Source organism: Haliaeetus albicilla, chromosome 13 (genome assembly GCF_947461875.1).
Source record: "Haliaeetus albicilla chromosome 13, bHalAlb1.1, whole genome shotgun sequence".
NCBI lineage: Eukaryota > Metazoa > Chordata > Aves > Accipitriformes > Accipitridae > Haliaeetus > Haliaeetus albicilla.
In genome coordinates, this window is record NC_091495.1 from 40,272,821 (window position 1) to 40,290,343 (window position 17,523).

A 17,523-nucleotide genomic window follows, 5' to 3' on the forward strand; every position below is an offset into this window, starting at 1 on the left:
TAAACTTCCTTGCTTGAATATAACAGTAGGTCACTGTTAAAGACTAAGATTTCAAAGTAACTGTTGGTTTTATCACTAAAACTGTCACTTAATACACTGCTGGGATTTCCTAGGGGGGGAAAAAAAGCTGAATCAGATTTTAAGTAGAACGGGCCTCTGTTCGAGACGAGACGAAGGACATTGCACTAGGACAGTGGACAACTTAGGTTCCACTGTTGGGAAGAAGGTCACCTACTAATTGCATGTTATCCCAGAATGAGTAATTGAAGCAGATTCCCAGAAAAACCTGTTTTCTTCTCAGCTTTTGGTTAATAGTGCCTCATGTTTTCAGATGCTTTCACTGACATCTGGCAATAGTTTAAACACTGACTAATATTCTGTCTTCTGTTAGTCAAAAAAATGTCAGTAAAAGTCGCTTTCATCATCAAAGAAAATTTTCATTTGTTTGAACCTTTCCAGTGGTTTTCACACAAGAAAATGGAATATTCCTGGTTTAGATAGTCAATTACCATTTTCCAAGACACTTTTCAGCACTCTGGTTTATTTTTTTCTGATAAAATGAAGCTAATTTACCTTTTTGATCAATGCTCTTACAAAGGGAACAGAAATTCCCCATCTTATATACCCTTGACCGGGGCTTTGGCAGCCAGTGTATCTTAGTCTTTCTGAAGAACAGGTGGGATAGAGTGCAAGCGGAGCAAGGCCTCTGCCGCTTGGACTCATTTACTGGTCAGAGCACTGGAGCTGCAAAAAGAGTATTTATGCAACCCAGTGACTAAAGCGCGCACTCTACTGCAAGAGGGAGTAGATATACTTCAGACTTTTTTTCTCAGGAGCCAACGTGTCTCGTCTTTGCAGCACAAGCGTCATCGCTTGCTCAGAGCTGTGCGCAAAGACAGTGCCTAAGACAGGACCAAGGAACAACCCCAAATTTAGTTCAGCAGTTGGGGTCCAAGAAAAGGCCGGTATCAGTCAGTTCAGGTTTGCTTTTTGAGTTTGTGCTTTGACCAACTGTATGCTACTAACAAAAAGGGGAGGTTTTCAAAAAGGAAACTACTGCTATCCTACCTTTTGACTCCTTTCCTTCCCCCAAAGGACTAAACTCTCACAAAGGTGTTGTCTGCTTTGTTAATCAGCTGTAATAAAGGAATGGTCAGAAGAGACTGTTACTCTCTTACATTGTGACTGACATAATCTCAGTCTGGCTCTACCAAACTGTGGGTCGACATCTTACAGACAAGCATGAAGGCTTGATTTGAAAAACTGTCACGTAGCATATGATTACCCTTTCTTAAAAGTGTTATTGCTGTAACAGTACCTTGAGTGACCCATAGAGATGATAAAGAATAAAGCATATGGAATACTCTGAAATTAAGATAATTCCCCCCCTTGTTTACAGTACAAAAATTTTATTTTTTGTTAGGATAATTTAAAGTTTAAAACTGAAGTAGACATATTCATTTTACAAACAAGATAGTCTTCCATAAGTAGGACCATTAAAAACAGTAAACAAAAAAGCTATCTTTACAAAAGCTCTGTGCATAGCAACTTCATACTGTATATAACTGACAAAGCAAAAAACCAAAATAACAACCAGCCAACCCCAAACAAACCCCAAAACTATACAGTAGGGAGAAATGAGGCCTTAATTTACAGAAGGGAGAAAATGGTCTTTAAAAACCATGCATATTGGAAGTGTGCAAAGAAATAGGGAGAGTAAGATGCTATACCAAGATAAATAATGAAATAAAACATACTCTTTCAAAGTTATGATAAAATTTGTAGTTACCTATCGCAACACTTTCATCTTTCTAGTGGCAAAAAAGAAAGCTGTTAGGGAATAGTAAACAGCAATAACTAAAAGAGGACAGATTTGCTTATTACACTGAAAAAATCCTCACACATAAATTTTTACATTACTTTTCCTTTTTGCTGGGTGCTTTGCCACTGCCAAAGTCCTTCTTTCATGGTCAAGGATTTCTGATTGTATTTATTTACACACATTTTTCTTTGTAAAGCTACCAGTAAGTTCTACACTCGTCTTGAGTACGATGATTTCCATGCATGACCAAAATCCATGTTCTAAACCATTCCCGTGTTTAATTTTTTCATTTGTTTGGCTCAAATCAAACCAGAAGTAGTCATTTTCCATGTTTACATCAACATAGGCAGCTACACTTGTTTCTCTTCCTGTAAGTACTTGAAGTAGCTTTCTAGGGAGGTTCTCTTTTTTTTTTTTTTTCATTTGGACTCACGGCTCTCCCACTTGAGCAACTGGATGGAGCTAATAAAAATAACTGAAGGGTGAAAGGAATGTTGAACGTTTCAGAACCTTTCCTTTTTTTAGCCATCCTGCCTTTTTTTTTTTTCCCCCTGAATCTTCCCGAGACTTCAGTGATCTTTTCTATGTGCCTATGCTGACTAAGCAATAATAAAAAAAGAAGAGTGGACAATTAACAGAATAGCTTTTTCCATGAACTATTTCAGGTTTTTTATTGGAAACCTTCCTGGCTGAGATTTTTTGTAATGAAAAGCTTATTTGTTAAAAAATGTGGGAGGAATTAAGGTAGCAAGCTGCTGCTCTTCAGCATGTGGTCTAGAAATTCCTATCTATCTGGAGTATTTGTTGGGCATAGAATTTTGAGTCTAAGCAGAGATGATAGAATTTTAAAAGTAGCCTCTACAGAGAAGGGTGGAGGAAAAAAAATCCACCATCTTTATGCTTTGGAGCTGTTTGGGGTTTTTTAGTAGGTCAAAATGGGGGAAGGTAGATGATGTATCAGAAATGAGCCTGGTCCATCAAGGTGTTTTTCTGAAATCTAGGACTCAGTGTAGTATTCACTGAAATTTATGGAACTTTTAATCCCAACTCTAATAATCCTTAATCTATTTTTTTCCTGTATGCATGCAGAATTCCAAACGTGAATTTGGACCTCCCACTCTCAGCCTGCCAGTACCTATGAATATATGAAATGATTATTTTTGGGGTTTTTGTTCTGAATATCAATGATGAGGTTTAGACAGTGTGCCCTGTTGTGTTATCAAAGGTGAACATACAGCAGAACACAGTTACAACTCCAGACTCCCTAACACCTGTGATTCTTTCCTATTTCAGAGATCCCTTGGCTTCAAGGCTCGTTGCCTCGCTGACCTCCAGTGATTGCTACTTCCTTGATGGCATGAAGGACGTGCAGAGAACCTGCGGCGTCAATGAACTCGCAACCATAATTAACAGTGAGTTATTTTATTTCATCTTTTCTGGAATGCAGACACTTCTAGTAACCTGACCGTAAGACACTGACTCACTATATTGATGCTTCTTAAAAACACATTATTCTTACCAAATCTCTCTTTAAAGTTGCTTCTAATTGCTATTTAGAAGACCTTTTAAAAACTGAACCCAATAGCATTGGAAATGCACCTAATGAAGCCCCCTACCAAAACCAGGAGTAGTACAAAGCAGCTTCCCAACAAGTGCATCATCTTGAGGAATGACAGGAGTAGCCCAGTTTCATTGTCTTTCCAGTCCCCTGGCTTCTCTGCTGTGCTGCGTTCTGGTTAAGAAACGCATCCTGTAAATCTCCATGTTTACTAAATATGTTTCTCTCCTAAGCTGAACTGTACGCTACACTGAAAACTGACCTTGAGGGAGGACCTGCTCTCACGCAGTCTGCACCAGAAGTAGGCTCACAGGCAGGCAGCTTTCCTGCACTGGGCTATCAAAGGGAATGATTTTTTACATGTTTGCAAAATGCACTCCTGTGCCAAAAGCCTGTCCGTTAGGTGAGGGTTTCTCAAGTCATACACCACACACACCACCAAGCGTCTTAGTCACTAATCATTGCAGCTGGATTTGAACCATGGATCTAGATAGAGGCTTTCTAGTCTATTACTAATCCAAATGAGCTCCAAATTACCTCAGCCATGCAAGTTGTCGCAGTTGTTCACCATCCTGAGTCCAGTACTGAATTGAACATCTTCTATCATATATAAGGATTACCAAGAACACTATTTTACTTACCCATCGATAAAACTACTGGGCAAATGGACAAGTACAGTTTCAGGGGCCATATATTAAGGGTTTATTTATTAACATAACAATGTTATTGTAGGAACAACTATTCATGCAGCTATGAATTGTGTGTATTTTAGTGGGGTGTAAGTAGTGTAGCTGATTTTTTTTTCCCTCTAAAAATGGCTTTCCAACAGTCAAATTCTTTTGAGTGGTCTCTGGTTTAGTCACATAACTGATGATTTTTTTTATCAGACTTGTTCTCACCTCCCAGTTTTAGGAGAGGAGATGCAAAGGAGAACTAAACTTTTTTTATACTAAAATGCAGAAAAATTCAAAGCAATTGATTACTTCTATGAACTTCAATATATAAATGGAAAATACTTACCATTTTTAATGACTCAGAATAAAAGTGCATAAATTATTCAAATACATATTTACCCTTTATAAATGCACCCTTAATATGAAGTATAACTGAACTTAAGGTGTTCTAACTACACGGAAAAACAATATGTTGGGGAACCCTTTCCCTCCTGATTCATACATTGAATCTATAAAATAAACTTAGTACCTCATGAAAAATCCAATTCGTTCAAATCCCTAAGTGCCACTCATTTGCCAGTAGGGTCTTTGAAACTTACCAGTTAATCTTAGTACCTGAATATTTTAATTGAAACAAAGAATGGAAGGGGGAAAGTTGAGTAGGATGAAAGTTCTTACGTGAATTAGTGACCTGTATAACCACAACGTATGTAAAAGTTTCTGATGATTTTGCTAATCAGAAAGAATCCTATACATCCTTGCACATGAATTCAGTAAGAGGGAAGAAGTGAGGAGCAATTGCAGCAGTAATAATATATCTCAAACTTATCACTACATTTTTGCATCATTTTTCTTCATTGTACAACTGGAGGAAAAAATCCAAAAAAGGGTTTAATTTCTACCTCTACATACAATAAGTTACAAGTTTATTTATTTAAATAATTGTAAAACATCTTACATTTTTTAAAGAGGTTAAACTATAAGCAAATACACACATACACCAAAGTTCCATCATTCATGTCAGTTTGTCCTAGAAATTCTTTCATGCTGGTACCCTGTTTTGTTGAATTTTTTTCTGCATAAACTAAATCGATATCTGAAAGGCTCCGTAGAAAATAGAAACTTCAACTTTTTTCCCCTACAAAGTAAAACAAATTGTATCCAAAATATCAAGCTTGAATCATTTTGCCAATTTCTTTCTCCTTTTAATATTTTACAAATCTTAGGAAGGTTTCATGTCTTTCAAGAAAGACTTTGCATTTCTGATTCCATTCTGCCAACTGTTGTTCATCCTGGCTCTTGGCTGATTCTTCATTCACAATGTTTTAGGAGTTGACGTGGTTGTGTCAGAAATATGAAACAGGTAAAAGATGCAGACTTCTATCTTGTCCAATCCATAAAAAATGTTCCTTTATTTTTTTTCCTGGGCCTGGCTTTCCCCCAAAAAAGAGCTTGTAGTGCTATTTTTTTCTTTTTAGTGGTCCATCACAATAAGTAGTTTTGTGCTGTAAAAGAAAAATGAAAAAAAGAGGAAAAAAGGGAAGAGGGAGAGGAGCAAAGCTGCCTCTTCCTTACATCGGGGGAACGACAAGACCAGTCATGGCTGAAAAAGAAAAGTGACAAAGATGAAATTCCGGCAAATTTTTATGGAACAAAATATATTTGAGCCCTTCACCCTTTTGTGAGCAGTCATGTAATGCAGCAATGGCCTTATTTGCAGGTTAAACTTTTAAAGTTTTAATGCTTTAGTGAGAACTAAAATGGTGAGACTGACAATGGACAATGTGCTATTTCATAGTAAATTCACCAAAAGCCAAAGCCCATTGTGGTTCTTAAATGGATAAAGGAGATAGAGGATTAATTCAAGTGTCAGTACATGAATTTTCAGAAACGCCTAACCATTTTTGGGTGCTTATCTCCTGAGAGATGTCCTTGGAGATGGACATTGCTCAGAACCGTCCCCCAAAAATTCAGACTTCTCATCCTTTCTCAAGTTGAACACTCAAAATCATTCTTGAAAACCAGAATCGAGCAGGGTCGTCTTCTGCTTCCCACTCAGCCTGCTCATTTGCTTGCAGAATGGGTTATGCTGTGAGCGAGGAAAGATGTGAAAGCAAATGGGGATTCGACCATGCGCTGCTTACGGGACCTAGCTAGAGACTTACAAGTGCCGATTCACTGGAAAATGACCAGAGCGAGGGTTTGCTAATTTAGTTTCAGCGGAAATAATGGACCAGCCTCTCTTTCTCGCTTGGTTTACCCCATATGTCTGAATCACTGTAGTCTTACCTGGCACATTCCCAGAACACTGGGCTTATGTAAATTATTTATTAGTCACTCTCACTGCCTTTAATTGCAGCTATATTCTTCATAACTGACAACAGCAACATTTGAAGCTGCCTGGAACTGGTGCTGTTCCCAAAGGTTTTGAGGGGTAAGTTAAGTTTATATGTATTTATATAACAAATGAGTGAGTCATATTTTCAAAGGGGCCTCAGTGCAGTGCAAGGTCCTAATCCTGCAAAGATTTATGTTCACTGAAATTTGTGGGATTATTCATGTGTTTAAAGCCCTGTCCTCTGAGAATTAATTTTACCCTTACGTTCATAGTGTTTAAAAAAATGCTTAGGGCAAGATCATCAGCTAACATGACTCTTTTATTGGAGCTATGTTGATTTTAAACAACTGTGGATATGGTCTATGATTTAATACAATAGGAAAATAAATATTTTCATATTTTGTAACTGACTAGGGCTAGAAGTCCCTGCCAATTTTGGCAGATAGCTGAAAGAGAAAGTGAAACCGAACAGCCTTAAGTCAAATATCTGCTTTTTTTAATTGCTTAGGAATTTGCTATTATTTTTCAAACAGGCAATTTACGTAACCGTAAGTAAAGTAGGTAAATATTTGTATGCCTGTTTTCGGTGGGGAGGGGGATGCATTAGAAGAGAGATTTTCTGATAACACTAAGGAGGCTGCTCCTTTCCTTCTCCTTCCCCCCAAAACCAGAATTGATCCTAATGGTAGTGTCCCAGCCTGACAATGGAGAGCCTTCTCCCTGCGTATTAAGCACATGCCTGCCCTTCTGTCCTCTAGAAAAGAAAACTTGATTTCAGTCTCGGATTGATGCCCTCCTCCAGATTCTGCTGGGCTGTAGAAGAGGTTAGTGCGTGCCCTCAGCTGCTCGCGCCGTCCCACAGGTATCCCAACGGAGCAGCCTGTGTGAGCAGTTCCTAATCTGCTTCAGGCAAAATCATCCAGGTTAGCTCAAAGAATTTAAATTGTTTGTCTAAGGTAACCTGGCTGGGTCTTTTGCCTGAAGCAAATAAAGGAACACTTACACAGACGGTACCTGGCCGGTCCGTACCTGCGGTAATCTTTTCTCCCAGCATAGCCAGAGTCAGACTCTGTCTGTGACTGTTTAGATTGCCTGTGCAGAGGCAGCAGACCCTGGTATAGCTAGCATGGTTTAATTTGAGACATGAAGGGTCTGTTGCCAGTGTAGTTTAAACTCTGTTCCCAAGGGGCATAGGCCATATTGGCATAAATGTTTTTTCTGATACTATTGTTATCAACATTATTTTCATTTTTTTTTAATCAAGGAGAACTTCTTCCAGCAGATCAAAGCAAAGACCAAGCCTGAGTTTCTGCCATATCTCTTCAAAAATATTTTAATAATACTTGTAGATGCGGCATTTTGGGAAGTTCCTTAAATTTAAGAGGAAGTACATTTGTAGTGTATAATTAAAGAAAGATATTATGTTATCCAGCAACAGCAAAACTGCTATCTGCAATCAGGAGGAGTATGTTACTAACCCAGGGGTTCTGGTGAACCCTCTTTTGCCTCCTTTCCTCCCCTCCTGAGCAAGTAGCAAGTCCCTGCTTTCCTCTCCTTACTTTCACACACACACCCCCGCTGACCCCAAGTCTGTTTTGTCATTCCAGGTTGTAAACCCGTGCTCCAGAGCAGAGATACTCCTCAGAGTTGTTAGGATGGAACCTGCCCGTGGACAAATTCAGGTAAAACTATATTATAACATAGAAAGCTCAAGCAAAGCCTAATTGGTTCACTGGCATTTCATCCTAATGTTGCAACTTCACCTCCTTCTGCAACAAAGAACAAGCAGGTTGAGGAATACTGGCTGGAATTCTCACCTGTTTTTCCACAGCTCATCTAAACGGCTTTACACTGTGGTTCTCTCTCTTTTTACATACCCTCGTCTGTCCATTTCCACCCCACCTCCACTCCCCTTTGGGGCTGCACTGTCAAAAGCCTATTCCCAGCCTGTATCGCTTTTTATTGAATGTTTGTGAGGTTTGGATTAAGGTCTTACACTGCTAGCAAAGCTGTAATTATTTTTGCCTGTATTACTATATATTGAATCGATGTAACTTTTCAATAAAGGTGGTTCAATGCAGGACACTCCCTGATGAGTTGGGAATATAGAAACCACAGTCATTATCCCAGAGGGTCTTTTTTTTTTTTTTCTTGGAGGGAAATGGAAAAAGAATTAGAGATGAGCCTTATTGTATTAACCTTGACAGCTTGCAATTATCAACTGAAACACTTGATTAAAATTGTCACAAGGTTGGAGAATTTTTTTATAAATAAATAATCAAACATGGATAGTACCCAGATGCTATGGTGATAGGCACCTTTAATGGGAGTAATTAATAATGATCATAAGCCTAGTGTATACAAGTGGCCCCTGAATACGCGGTCTTGCTTTGTAGTGGAAAAGAACTCTCTGCAATTCAAACAGCCATTTGGTAAGAACTGGGAAGGGGCTTAGTGCTGTATAAATGTACACGTGTGTGCACACACACTGACGTAGTTCTTCAGGTATCTCAGGTGCTTTGTTGGTGTCTAAATTATGACCCAGTTTAAAAACTATGCTTTCTAGAGAAGACAGGTGTTGAGCATTTTCAATTATTGTCATGTAAAATGTCTTGTGCTGTCATCTGGTTTTCCTCTTTTGCCACTAAGTTTCCAGCAAACTCCAATCTTACGGTTCCACCGCTCTTCAAAGAGGTGAACAAAGTGCTCCAGTAGTGCTACTCTGCGCATCTTAAATGAATGTTCCTACCCTCCAATGCCAGAAACATCTCTATGCAGGAGCTGTCCTGCATAGAAAGGTAGGTTTGCACATCACAAGCCACCGAGCTGTTCGCAGCAGAGCCAGCTTTGTGTAATTTGGCCTAATAAAAGGTGCAACTTCTACCTGCAGGATTCACCTTACTGATATCTCTGACTCTCAGGATGGCTACTACTAGAAAATGTGCAGTTTTACTTTCAATAATAAGACCACGGAGATGTTTGTAAAACACAATACACCTATTTATTATTATGTAACTAATCAACTGAAAATTATAAAGAAAGGATTTTCAGAGGAAAAGACAGCTGGCTTTCATTTAGCAGAAGACATCAGTGGCTTGCATGAAGGGCACCATCATCTTTTATACTAGAATGTAAGTAAGTGAACTAAATTACAGCTTCTGTGAAGGATGGTTCCAACTAAGACACTAAAAAATAGCCAAAAGCTTCAAGTTTTTCCTAAAGAATTTCTTTTTATTTTTTCCTCCATAGGAAATTACACTTTTTTTTTTGCCCCAGAAATCTTTCTGTATTTAGATGGAAGATTTTCATTCATCCATTTCGTGATCATCTAACCACAGACAGGTAAGATACTTATAAGGAAGGAGTGTTTTTGTCTCTTCCAGATGAGCTGTGACATATGATGAGCTACTAAAATTAACATCCCATCAAATGAAAGTTAAGTAAGTAATTAATAGTAACAGGAGATATTTTTGTTTAGTTAAGTGTTGGCAAGAAGTTCTAAATATTTCTTAAGGTTTTCTTTATTTTGAAGCAGTCTGTGCCACTTACATCTCTGCCAGTAAACTGGGGAGAAAAATGTACTTGATCCTTCCAATATATCAAATTTAATCAGACGACAGATATTTTTCATATATATATCGACATCATGTATATATCATTTGCAGGCTTTGGCATACTTAAATCACTGTCTAGGCTCTGGAATCATTCTGATTCGGACAGAAGCGTAGTGCTGAACATTTCTAGCGTGGAAATGGCCCAGTTATTTTTACCTGGTAAGAATCTCTGTTAAGAGTTATTTTAAAATGCTGCGTTTTAAGTAAGTGTTGACTGGAGCTAGGCTTCAACATGGAACAGCAGGTCAGGCACTGGACTGGTAACAATCAGGAACCACTGCTTTGTAAATGTGTGAGCCAGCCATTTCATCCGAATCTCACCCCTTAGAAACTTCTCAGAGCAACTATTTTTCTCATTACCTGTTTGTACAGCCTTTTAATGCGAGGGGATTGGAATCCCCAGTGCTGTTGACACCCCTAACTTTGTCAAGACAAGATACTAATAATTAGGGTCTTCAACTCAAATACCTGTATTTCTTTTAGGGAATAGTGCAGATGTCCCCTTTGCTAAATTGAGGCTGTTCCTAAGGGTATCAGACTTCAATACCTTTTGGATTGGCTAGGATCCTGATGGTTAATGGAACATCTGACCTTCTGGGGCTTGCCTGCTATTCCTTGTAACTGAGCTTGCATTTTTATGTTGAGATGTGCTGAGCTGGCCAAAGGTAATCTGGGCAGTCAGCGGTCCATGCTGTTCCAGCAGTTTCCAATTTGCTTGCTTTTCCCATCAGCTGCCTTCCATCTGAGATGAGTTGATTAGGCATTTGTGTACTTATCATGCTGTGTTGCGTCACGTCACATTATATCTTCCCAGGGCCTTTTTTAAACTGCCTTGACGTATGACATGAATGGAGCACACAATTGTTCTGATCAGGATCACCTGCTCTCAATTTGGAGAGCATATAGAAGTGAGCAGTGTCCAGTATGGATTGCTGCTTGTTCTCTACCTATCATGTCCTGTTACATTGTAAGAATATATAGCAGATGGCAGGTGAAAGAGGTAAGCAAGAACACATGGCACAGGGGGTTATCTGAGGGTATTCCACATGTCTTGGCTGTGTTGTGCAGCCCAAAGCTGAAAGCCAGTAGATAGATATGCAAGTTTCATGCTTAGCTAATACTTTTGAGTTACAATATATTTCCTACCAGCTGTCCTACTGTCTCCAGCAGCTTTTAAGCCCCACCAAGACTTGCCTCCCAAAATACATTTTTGGAAAAAAATTTTCAGCGGTACAGTAGTAAACTGCCTGGAATAATGGGAATGCTAACCTGAGGATGACGTTTGTACAGCTCCTTCTGCTTAGACTAGTTTTAATGTAGGCTTAAACACTGCTGTGGTTAATATATGTGGAAGCTATATTCTGGATTTTCATTGCTGCTTGTAAGTAGAGTGGCATGCCCTGAGGTGCTGGTAGTATTTCTGATATTCTCTTTGCAACAGGATGCAGTAAATAGGCTGGAGACTGTATCACCAGGAAACTTTCGCCTTTGAACAAAAGATGTAGCCAATGTACCTTGCAAACATTACATTAAAGCTCAAAAATTCCCCAACTGAGGAGATGTTTTCCCCATATTATGGGTGGGGAAATAGAGAGGTAACGTCAAAACATTTGCCTGATGTGCTTTGGGAAGGAGCCTGCATGTACTTACTGCTTGCTCTGTGCTTTTGCTATTCTATCTCCATCAGTATTTACTGATGCCTAATTTGATAAGTAAGAAAATAAATAAATAAATCACATTATCGGCACATCTATTCTTAGTTTATAGCACAGGGCAATGGCATAGCAGAGGAGATTAACAATCTCCCATTGCTGCAGCACGGTAAGTCCGGTCAAGAAGCCTCTTTGGGACCCTCCTGTTGACTTTTTGGCCACATCTGTCTGTCAGCACTGTGGGAACGTTAATTTGGATATCAGGCTGTGTGTTTCTGGATCCTTTCCAAACCATGTGCTGCCCAGCTTGCATCAATTTAAATATTTCAGTTGGAAAGAAGAATTTGCATCTATGGCTGAAACAGTTAAATAGCTACAAAGACCTGGCATAACAAACCTTGGGCAGACGTGTTCAACTCTGCGAAGCAACTACTGCCTTTGCCGTGAGTCACATCTGTTGTTGCAGTCTGACTGACAAGTCCTGATGTACTAGGTACTGTATCTGCTGAAAACTTATTTAAATAACAGTTGTAGCATATTACTATATTTATGTATCAGGGTGTTGATGTACAAGGAGATATCCCAGGAAGACAGGGATATGGTTAATAACTTTTGTATCGGTTTATCCATGCCAAAGTCTCTGCATCTCTACATGCATAAGCTATTTCAGTACATAATCATAACCTTAACTGAGAGATTAATCCTGAACACCTCAGGAGTGGACTTTTGTCAGTAAAAAACCATGGATGTGAGGACTGGGTTTTTACCTTTGAGATTTTATGTTATACTTTACTATTAAAGTTCCATTTTTAGAATCTCTTACTGATTACTACTTTATAGATCGGATAAAATAGGTTTACAAACACTACATGGTATGAATGGCACTAAATGGTCTCTAGAACTTCACCTGTTTACAAGCAGAGTCTTGAGCAGACCGGACAGACATGGTAGGTTAAGGAAAAGTATTAACTTAAATAAGAAGTCAGTGGTTTTTTTAATTTGTCCTTTTTCTGTCTCCCAGAAACAATCTTTGTGATTTTCTTACTGAACCAATTTGTGGTTAGCACTACCTTAGGTAACTTCTTAACAATTAGGCCTTTTCAACACAGCAGTCAGTTAGACAAGTTTAACTTTAAAGCAGACTTAAATCTGTTCTGAATGCACTGATGTGTCTTTGGATTATAGCACTCTCCAACTGGCTTAAGCTAAACAAGCAAACTATTCCTAAACTGATAGGCCTTCCTAGTTAAATGTTTAACTACGTCCGTTTAAAATTACATTACCTTGGAACAGTTCCCTATAATATATTCCTTCATCAGCTGATACAAAGAACACCACCCTTCCTCCCTGCCACACCAAAAAAAAAAAAAAAAAGGAAAACGTTAACTGCAGACCAGGTAGGGATGATAACTTTAGACACCTTGATCATACAAACCATTAACAAAGATAAACCCATTTCTAAACAGTTTAGATAAATAGCCACAACTGTTGGGCCAAAAAACCGTCTATACATATAGTTCTAAAAATTGCTTCAAATTCCTCTTTTCATCTTCTTTAAACAGAGTGGAAAAGAAATTATATTGCCTGTCAACATGACACCTGTGCATTGACATGGGTAGATCAATGTCTTTCATTAACAGGGAGAAGATGATCTTAGAGAAGCACAGAGTTTCATGTAATTGAGGCAGGGGAAGAAGCTGTTTCAGAATTCTGTAAGTAAGCTAGCTTTTAAAAATGTAATTGTTTTTGTTCAACACACTTAGAATTTCCTTATTATATAAAATAATCACAGTTTATGTAAGTCCCTGTTGCCTAGCTAAGGATTTATAATGCATCCAAATCAACAGGTGTGGTTTGTAGGGCTCATTTTAGAATTACCACTGGCTCTTGGCATGGCTGAATTCCCAGAGTTGTGTTTTCTATGGTATCTCTAGTGAAGTCTGAAGGAGCCAGATGACTTCTCAGGCCCTATAAAGGCTTTTTTTATGGAGACTTGGAGCATATTTATGTGCCGTATGCCCCCCCACAGCCTGTTAAAAGAAAGAATTTAGTACAGGTTTCCATTCTTATCTTAATATTCACATTTGTTTTGCAGATCACCTTTAAAAAGGCTGTAAATGTACTATAGGGCTCAATTCCCGGTATGAGCCTAAACCTTGCAGCAGGTTTCAAGACATTGGCTGTTATATACAGAGCTGTGTATTAACTCTGTAGGGCAGACGTTTGTTTTACAAGTCCCTGAAGCCTAAGGAGAAGTCATTCCTCACAAAAGAGCTGGTATTGAAAATGCAGTGTGGGTCAAATCCTTCTTCGTATGAGTGTCTGTCCTCTGTTGTTTTAAAACCAAATAGACAAATCTTGGAGCATTGCTTTAATCCAGTTGGATTGGGTCAGATTGTCACCACTGAGTCCTGTAATATCAGTGTAATGGTATTCAAATGATTACTGTGTTTACCCAGACTAACACAGTGTGCTTTACATGTGCAGGCTGAATACTAATTGTACATTTCTTACCTCTAAACCCATTTCCATTGCCACTAGAGCAGGCGGGAGAAGGAGACCCTTGGGGTCTGATGACAGGAGCAAAGGCACTCTTCTGTTTGACAGCAGGAAAGACGGAAGAGGAGAATGGAAGGATGGAAGAAGTGCTGGAGGAGCCAACTGTTGGACTTGAAGACATTACTGCAAAAGAAAAAAGTGAATCCTCATCAGAGATGCAATTATAGAAGTTTGGTAAAACTTAAAACAACCACCTGCTGATTACTCACTTCTTAAAGAAGATCTCATTTTCACCTTGACTTGGCTGTTTACAATAAGTCTAAAGTAGAGAGGTAGTTATATTGAATAGTTCAGAAAAGAGAGTGATTCATTCTTTTAAAATTAAGGGTGAGGATATCAGAAAATGGTAAGTCATCAAGGGAGAGAGAGAGTCATTATGAACAAACAGTAGACAGGAGTGGCCTGTCCACTTACAGTCTGTGCTTTGGAAATTGGGAAGGCTGGTAATTCCTTTAACTTCCTCAGCTTTTTAAAAAAGAAGATTTCCTTGGTTGGAGTTGAGGGGGAATGTTTAAGCTGTTGGCTAGATTTTAATCTAAATTGGCTTCTTTTTAAAGAAGTATCTTGCAAAAAAAAGTCCCATTATATGTCCAATAGCCTGTTAAGCAACTGTTTGCTTACCTTCCAAGAAAAATGTCAGCTATTTCTCAGCAAAACAAGGAACAAATAACCATATTTCATGTGGGTTCAAGTGAATCCCCAAGTCTCACGGAAGTGTTAAGTTTGAAATCAGAACAACAATACACTGCAGACCTGGTCCTTTCCTTATTGAAGTCAGTGGCAAAGCTCCAGAGCAGGGTAAGTATCAAAAGTACCTGAACATCCTTTGAGTTGGATCTTAGCCTTAAATTACAGCTCAAACTGTGAGGATATTGTTTAGCAGGTTTCAGACCAGCAAGGAGCCTTCATCATCACTGCAAAGTGGGTCAGTCTTTATGCAGATGATGTGAATGTAAATATAGTAGTATGTTGCAGGATACCAGGTGTTTTTCTGGAAAGGCATGATCCTGACATTATTGAGAGCTATACCCTCCATAAGCTACCGTGTAGGTAAATAATTAAATAATAAGTAAGTCAGTAAGTAAACAGCTGTTTAACTGTTCATCCTCTTTTATTTATATTTATATATATATTACAGACTTATATTCTTGCCAGAGGGAAAATCAAGGCATGAAGAGTGACTTGCTTATGGTAAAACTAGTAACTAGAAATGCAGCAATACTAACTTCCGCAATTTAATTCCATCTTTGTTATTAAGGTAATATAGTTTCACAGGACATGGACCTGTTGGAGCGAGTCCAGAGGAGGCACACTGGGATGATCAGAGGGCTGGAGCACCTCTCCTGTGAAGACAGGCTGAGAGAGTTGGGCTTGTTCAGCCCGGAGAAGAGAAGGCTCCGGGGAGACCTTAGAGCAGCCTGCCAGTACCTAAAGGGGGCTACAAGGGAGCCGGAGGGGGACTTTTTACAAGGGCCTGTAGTGATACGACAAGGGGTAATGGCTTTAAACCGAAAGAGGGGAGATTTAGGTTAGATGTAAGGAAGAAGTTCTTCCCGGTGAGGGTGGTGAGGCCCCAGAAGAGGTTGCCCAGGGAGGTTGTGGCTGCCCCATCCCTGGCAGTGTCCAAGGCCAGGTTGGATGGGGCTTGGAGCAACCTGGGCTGGTGGAAGGGGTCCCTGCCCACGGCAGGGGGTTGGAACTAGATGGTCTTTAGGGTCCCTTCCAAACCAAACCATTCTATGATTCTGTGAAATTAATCCACAATTCAGATCTCAGTTATTGTTAATGCAGTTCATACACACAAAAAAATTTTGTTTTTTATATGGCTACTTGCTTAATCATCTGAAGTTGCAAATTGTACCTCATTTCTCACTGTGGCCTTTGCCACTTAGGAATCTATATAGGGATGAAAAATGGGAACATTTTCTAGTTCATACTAAAAAATACCAGAACACAAATCAGAACCTTGTACAAAACTCTTCACTAAATCTTGAGAATTTTTCTTGAAAGACATCACTTGCTGCATTTTTTGATGTGGTAAATTAAATTAAGCAGGAACAAGAATCAAACATAAAAGAAGCAAAGTACATACATCCATAGGGGGATCCTGTTGGAGAGCCGTTAATGAATCCAGGTGAGCCTGGAACGCCCAGGTTTGACATGGGGACATTGCTGTAGCCGTTCATACTATTGCTGGAAGTGCTGTAATTAGACTGTTGAGGTGTGGAACTGGATGAGTAACCTCGGGGTGAGATGCTGCTTGTGTTACGAATATAACCTAAAAAAACCCCACATTTAAAAGCGTGTCAATGGATCTGGCTTAAAACTTACTTTCTCCTGTATATTCCCTGCTTAAATAAATTACTTATTTAAGTAAGTCCAGATTAATTAAAACATTTAAGCAAGTACCATTAAGCAATATTAAGTTTTAAAACAGTGTAGGAAACTAACTTTTTGAACTGAATTGATGTATATTTTTCTAATCAGATTTGATTTGTTAAAAATTGAAATTTGTTCTAAGACCTGGAAAAAAATGTGTGTGCTTATCTTTTTCTGAGGTAGAATTTATAATATATATGGGATGTTCTACAATTTTAGGGAGGAGGTTATACTTTTCAAATTACTGATGAAGGACAAATGAAGCAAGTACATGACTAAGGGGAAATTATAACCCATATATAGTTTGCAGCTTGACTTTGAAGGTACTCTACTTGGGGGAAAGAATACACTGGATAAGTAAAAACCATTTTTTGTCATAAAAAGAATAAATCACATATTTGAGAACCAAAAGTTAGCCTCTTTTTTCTCCAGAAAGAGACTTGAAGAATGCTACAGCTATCAGCATTAAAGTACAAGGCTATTATTACAGCTGCAAAAGTTTTTTTCCATGGGAAAAGCTTTCATTAGAAAGATGTGATCCAATAGCTACTTAAAAAGTGGTTACCATTTAGATATCATGTCAGGTTATTTCTGCCCATTTATATTATGAAGTTCTAATTTGGGACTAGTAAGACCTTATTAAAAAGCCCAGCAAAATTATCTACATGATTACTTTTGACATGGCATATGTAACGTTAACTTCATATGACATGGTTTTACGGCCTTGGAGTGTTAAACACAGCTATTAATGCAGTCAACCACAGATTGTAAGTTACTGGAATTGAGTGTTAAAAATAAAAATATTTGAGAGTCAGAAAATGCCCAAAGTTTATATTGCTCCCATGCTGTATTACTGTTAATATGTCATTTTATGGGATGTTTTCTTAACAATCAATAATATATCTGGAGTAAATGTAATACATGCAA

At 38.6% G+C, this 17,523-nt stretch overlaps 2 protein-coding genes and 1 long non-coding RNA gene across 6 annotated transcripts in view; 2 read left to right on the forward strand and 1 right to left on the reverse strand.

The window, feature by feature from the left end:
* CDCA2 (cell division cycle associated 2) overlaps nucleotides 1–8,690 on the forward strand; it is a 105,726-nt gene extending 97,036 nt beyond the window's left edge. The window contains exons 18-21 of one of the 2 annotated variants that reach the window (XR_011327596.1): nucleotides 3,116–3,234; nucleotides 6,414–6,488; nucleotides 7,151–7,216; nucleotides 8,000–8,690. The gene's annotated coding sequence lies outside the window, so the exon portion shown is untranslated. The remainder of the gene's footprint in view (nucleotides 1–3,115; nucleotides 3,235–6,413; nucleotides 6,489–7,150; nucleotides 7,217–7,999) is intronic. The other variant, XR_011327597.1, reaches the window with a different exon arrangement.
* The window catches only part of EBF2 (EBF transcription factor 2), a 150,121-nt gene continuing 133,987 nt past the window's right edge, over nucleotides 1,390–17,523 (reverse strand). Inside the window, exons 14-16 of one of the 3 annotated variants that reach the window (XM_069801071.1) lie at nucleotides 16,310–16,495; nucleotides 14,173–14,340; nucleotides 1,390–5,559 (exon numbers count right to left, since the gene is read on the reverse strand). In XM_069801071.1, the coding sequence (XP_069657172.1) occupies nucleotides 5,540–5,559; nucleotides 14,173–14,340; nucleotides 16,310–16,495 (374 nt within the window). In that variant the 3' untranslated portion in view covers nucleotides 1,390–5,539. Of the gene's footprint in view, nucleotides 5,658–13,995; nucleotides 14,070–14,172; nucleotides 14,341–16,309; nucleotides 16,496–17,523 lie in introns of those variants that run through there. The other 2 variants (XM_069801070.1, XM_069801072.1) reach the window with 2 other exon arrangements.
* LOC138688715 (uncharacterized) lies at nucleotides 8,869–16,331 on the forward strand. The gene is made up of 3 exons (XR_011327598.1): nucleotides 8,869–10,165; nucleotides 14,266–15,015; nucleotides 15,476–16,331. It is a non-coding gene; the product is annotated as an uncharacterized lncRNA (long non-coding RNA).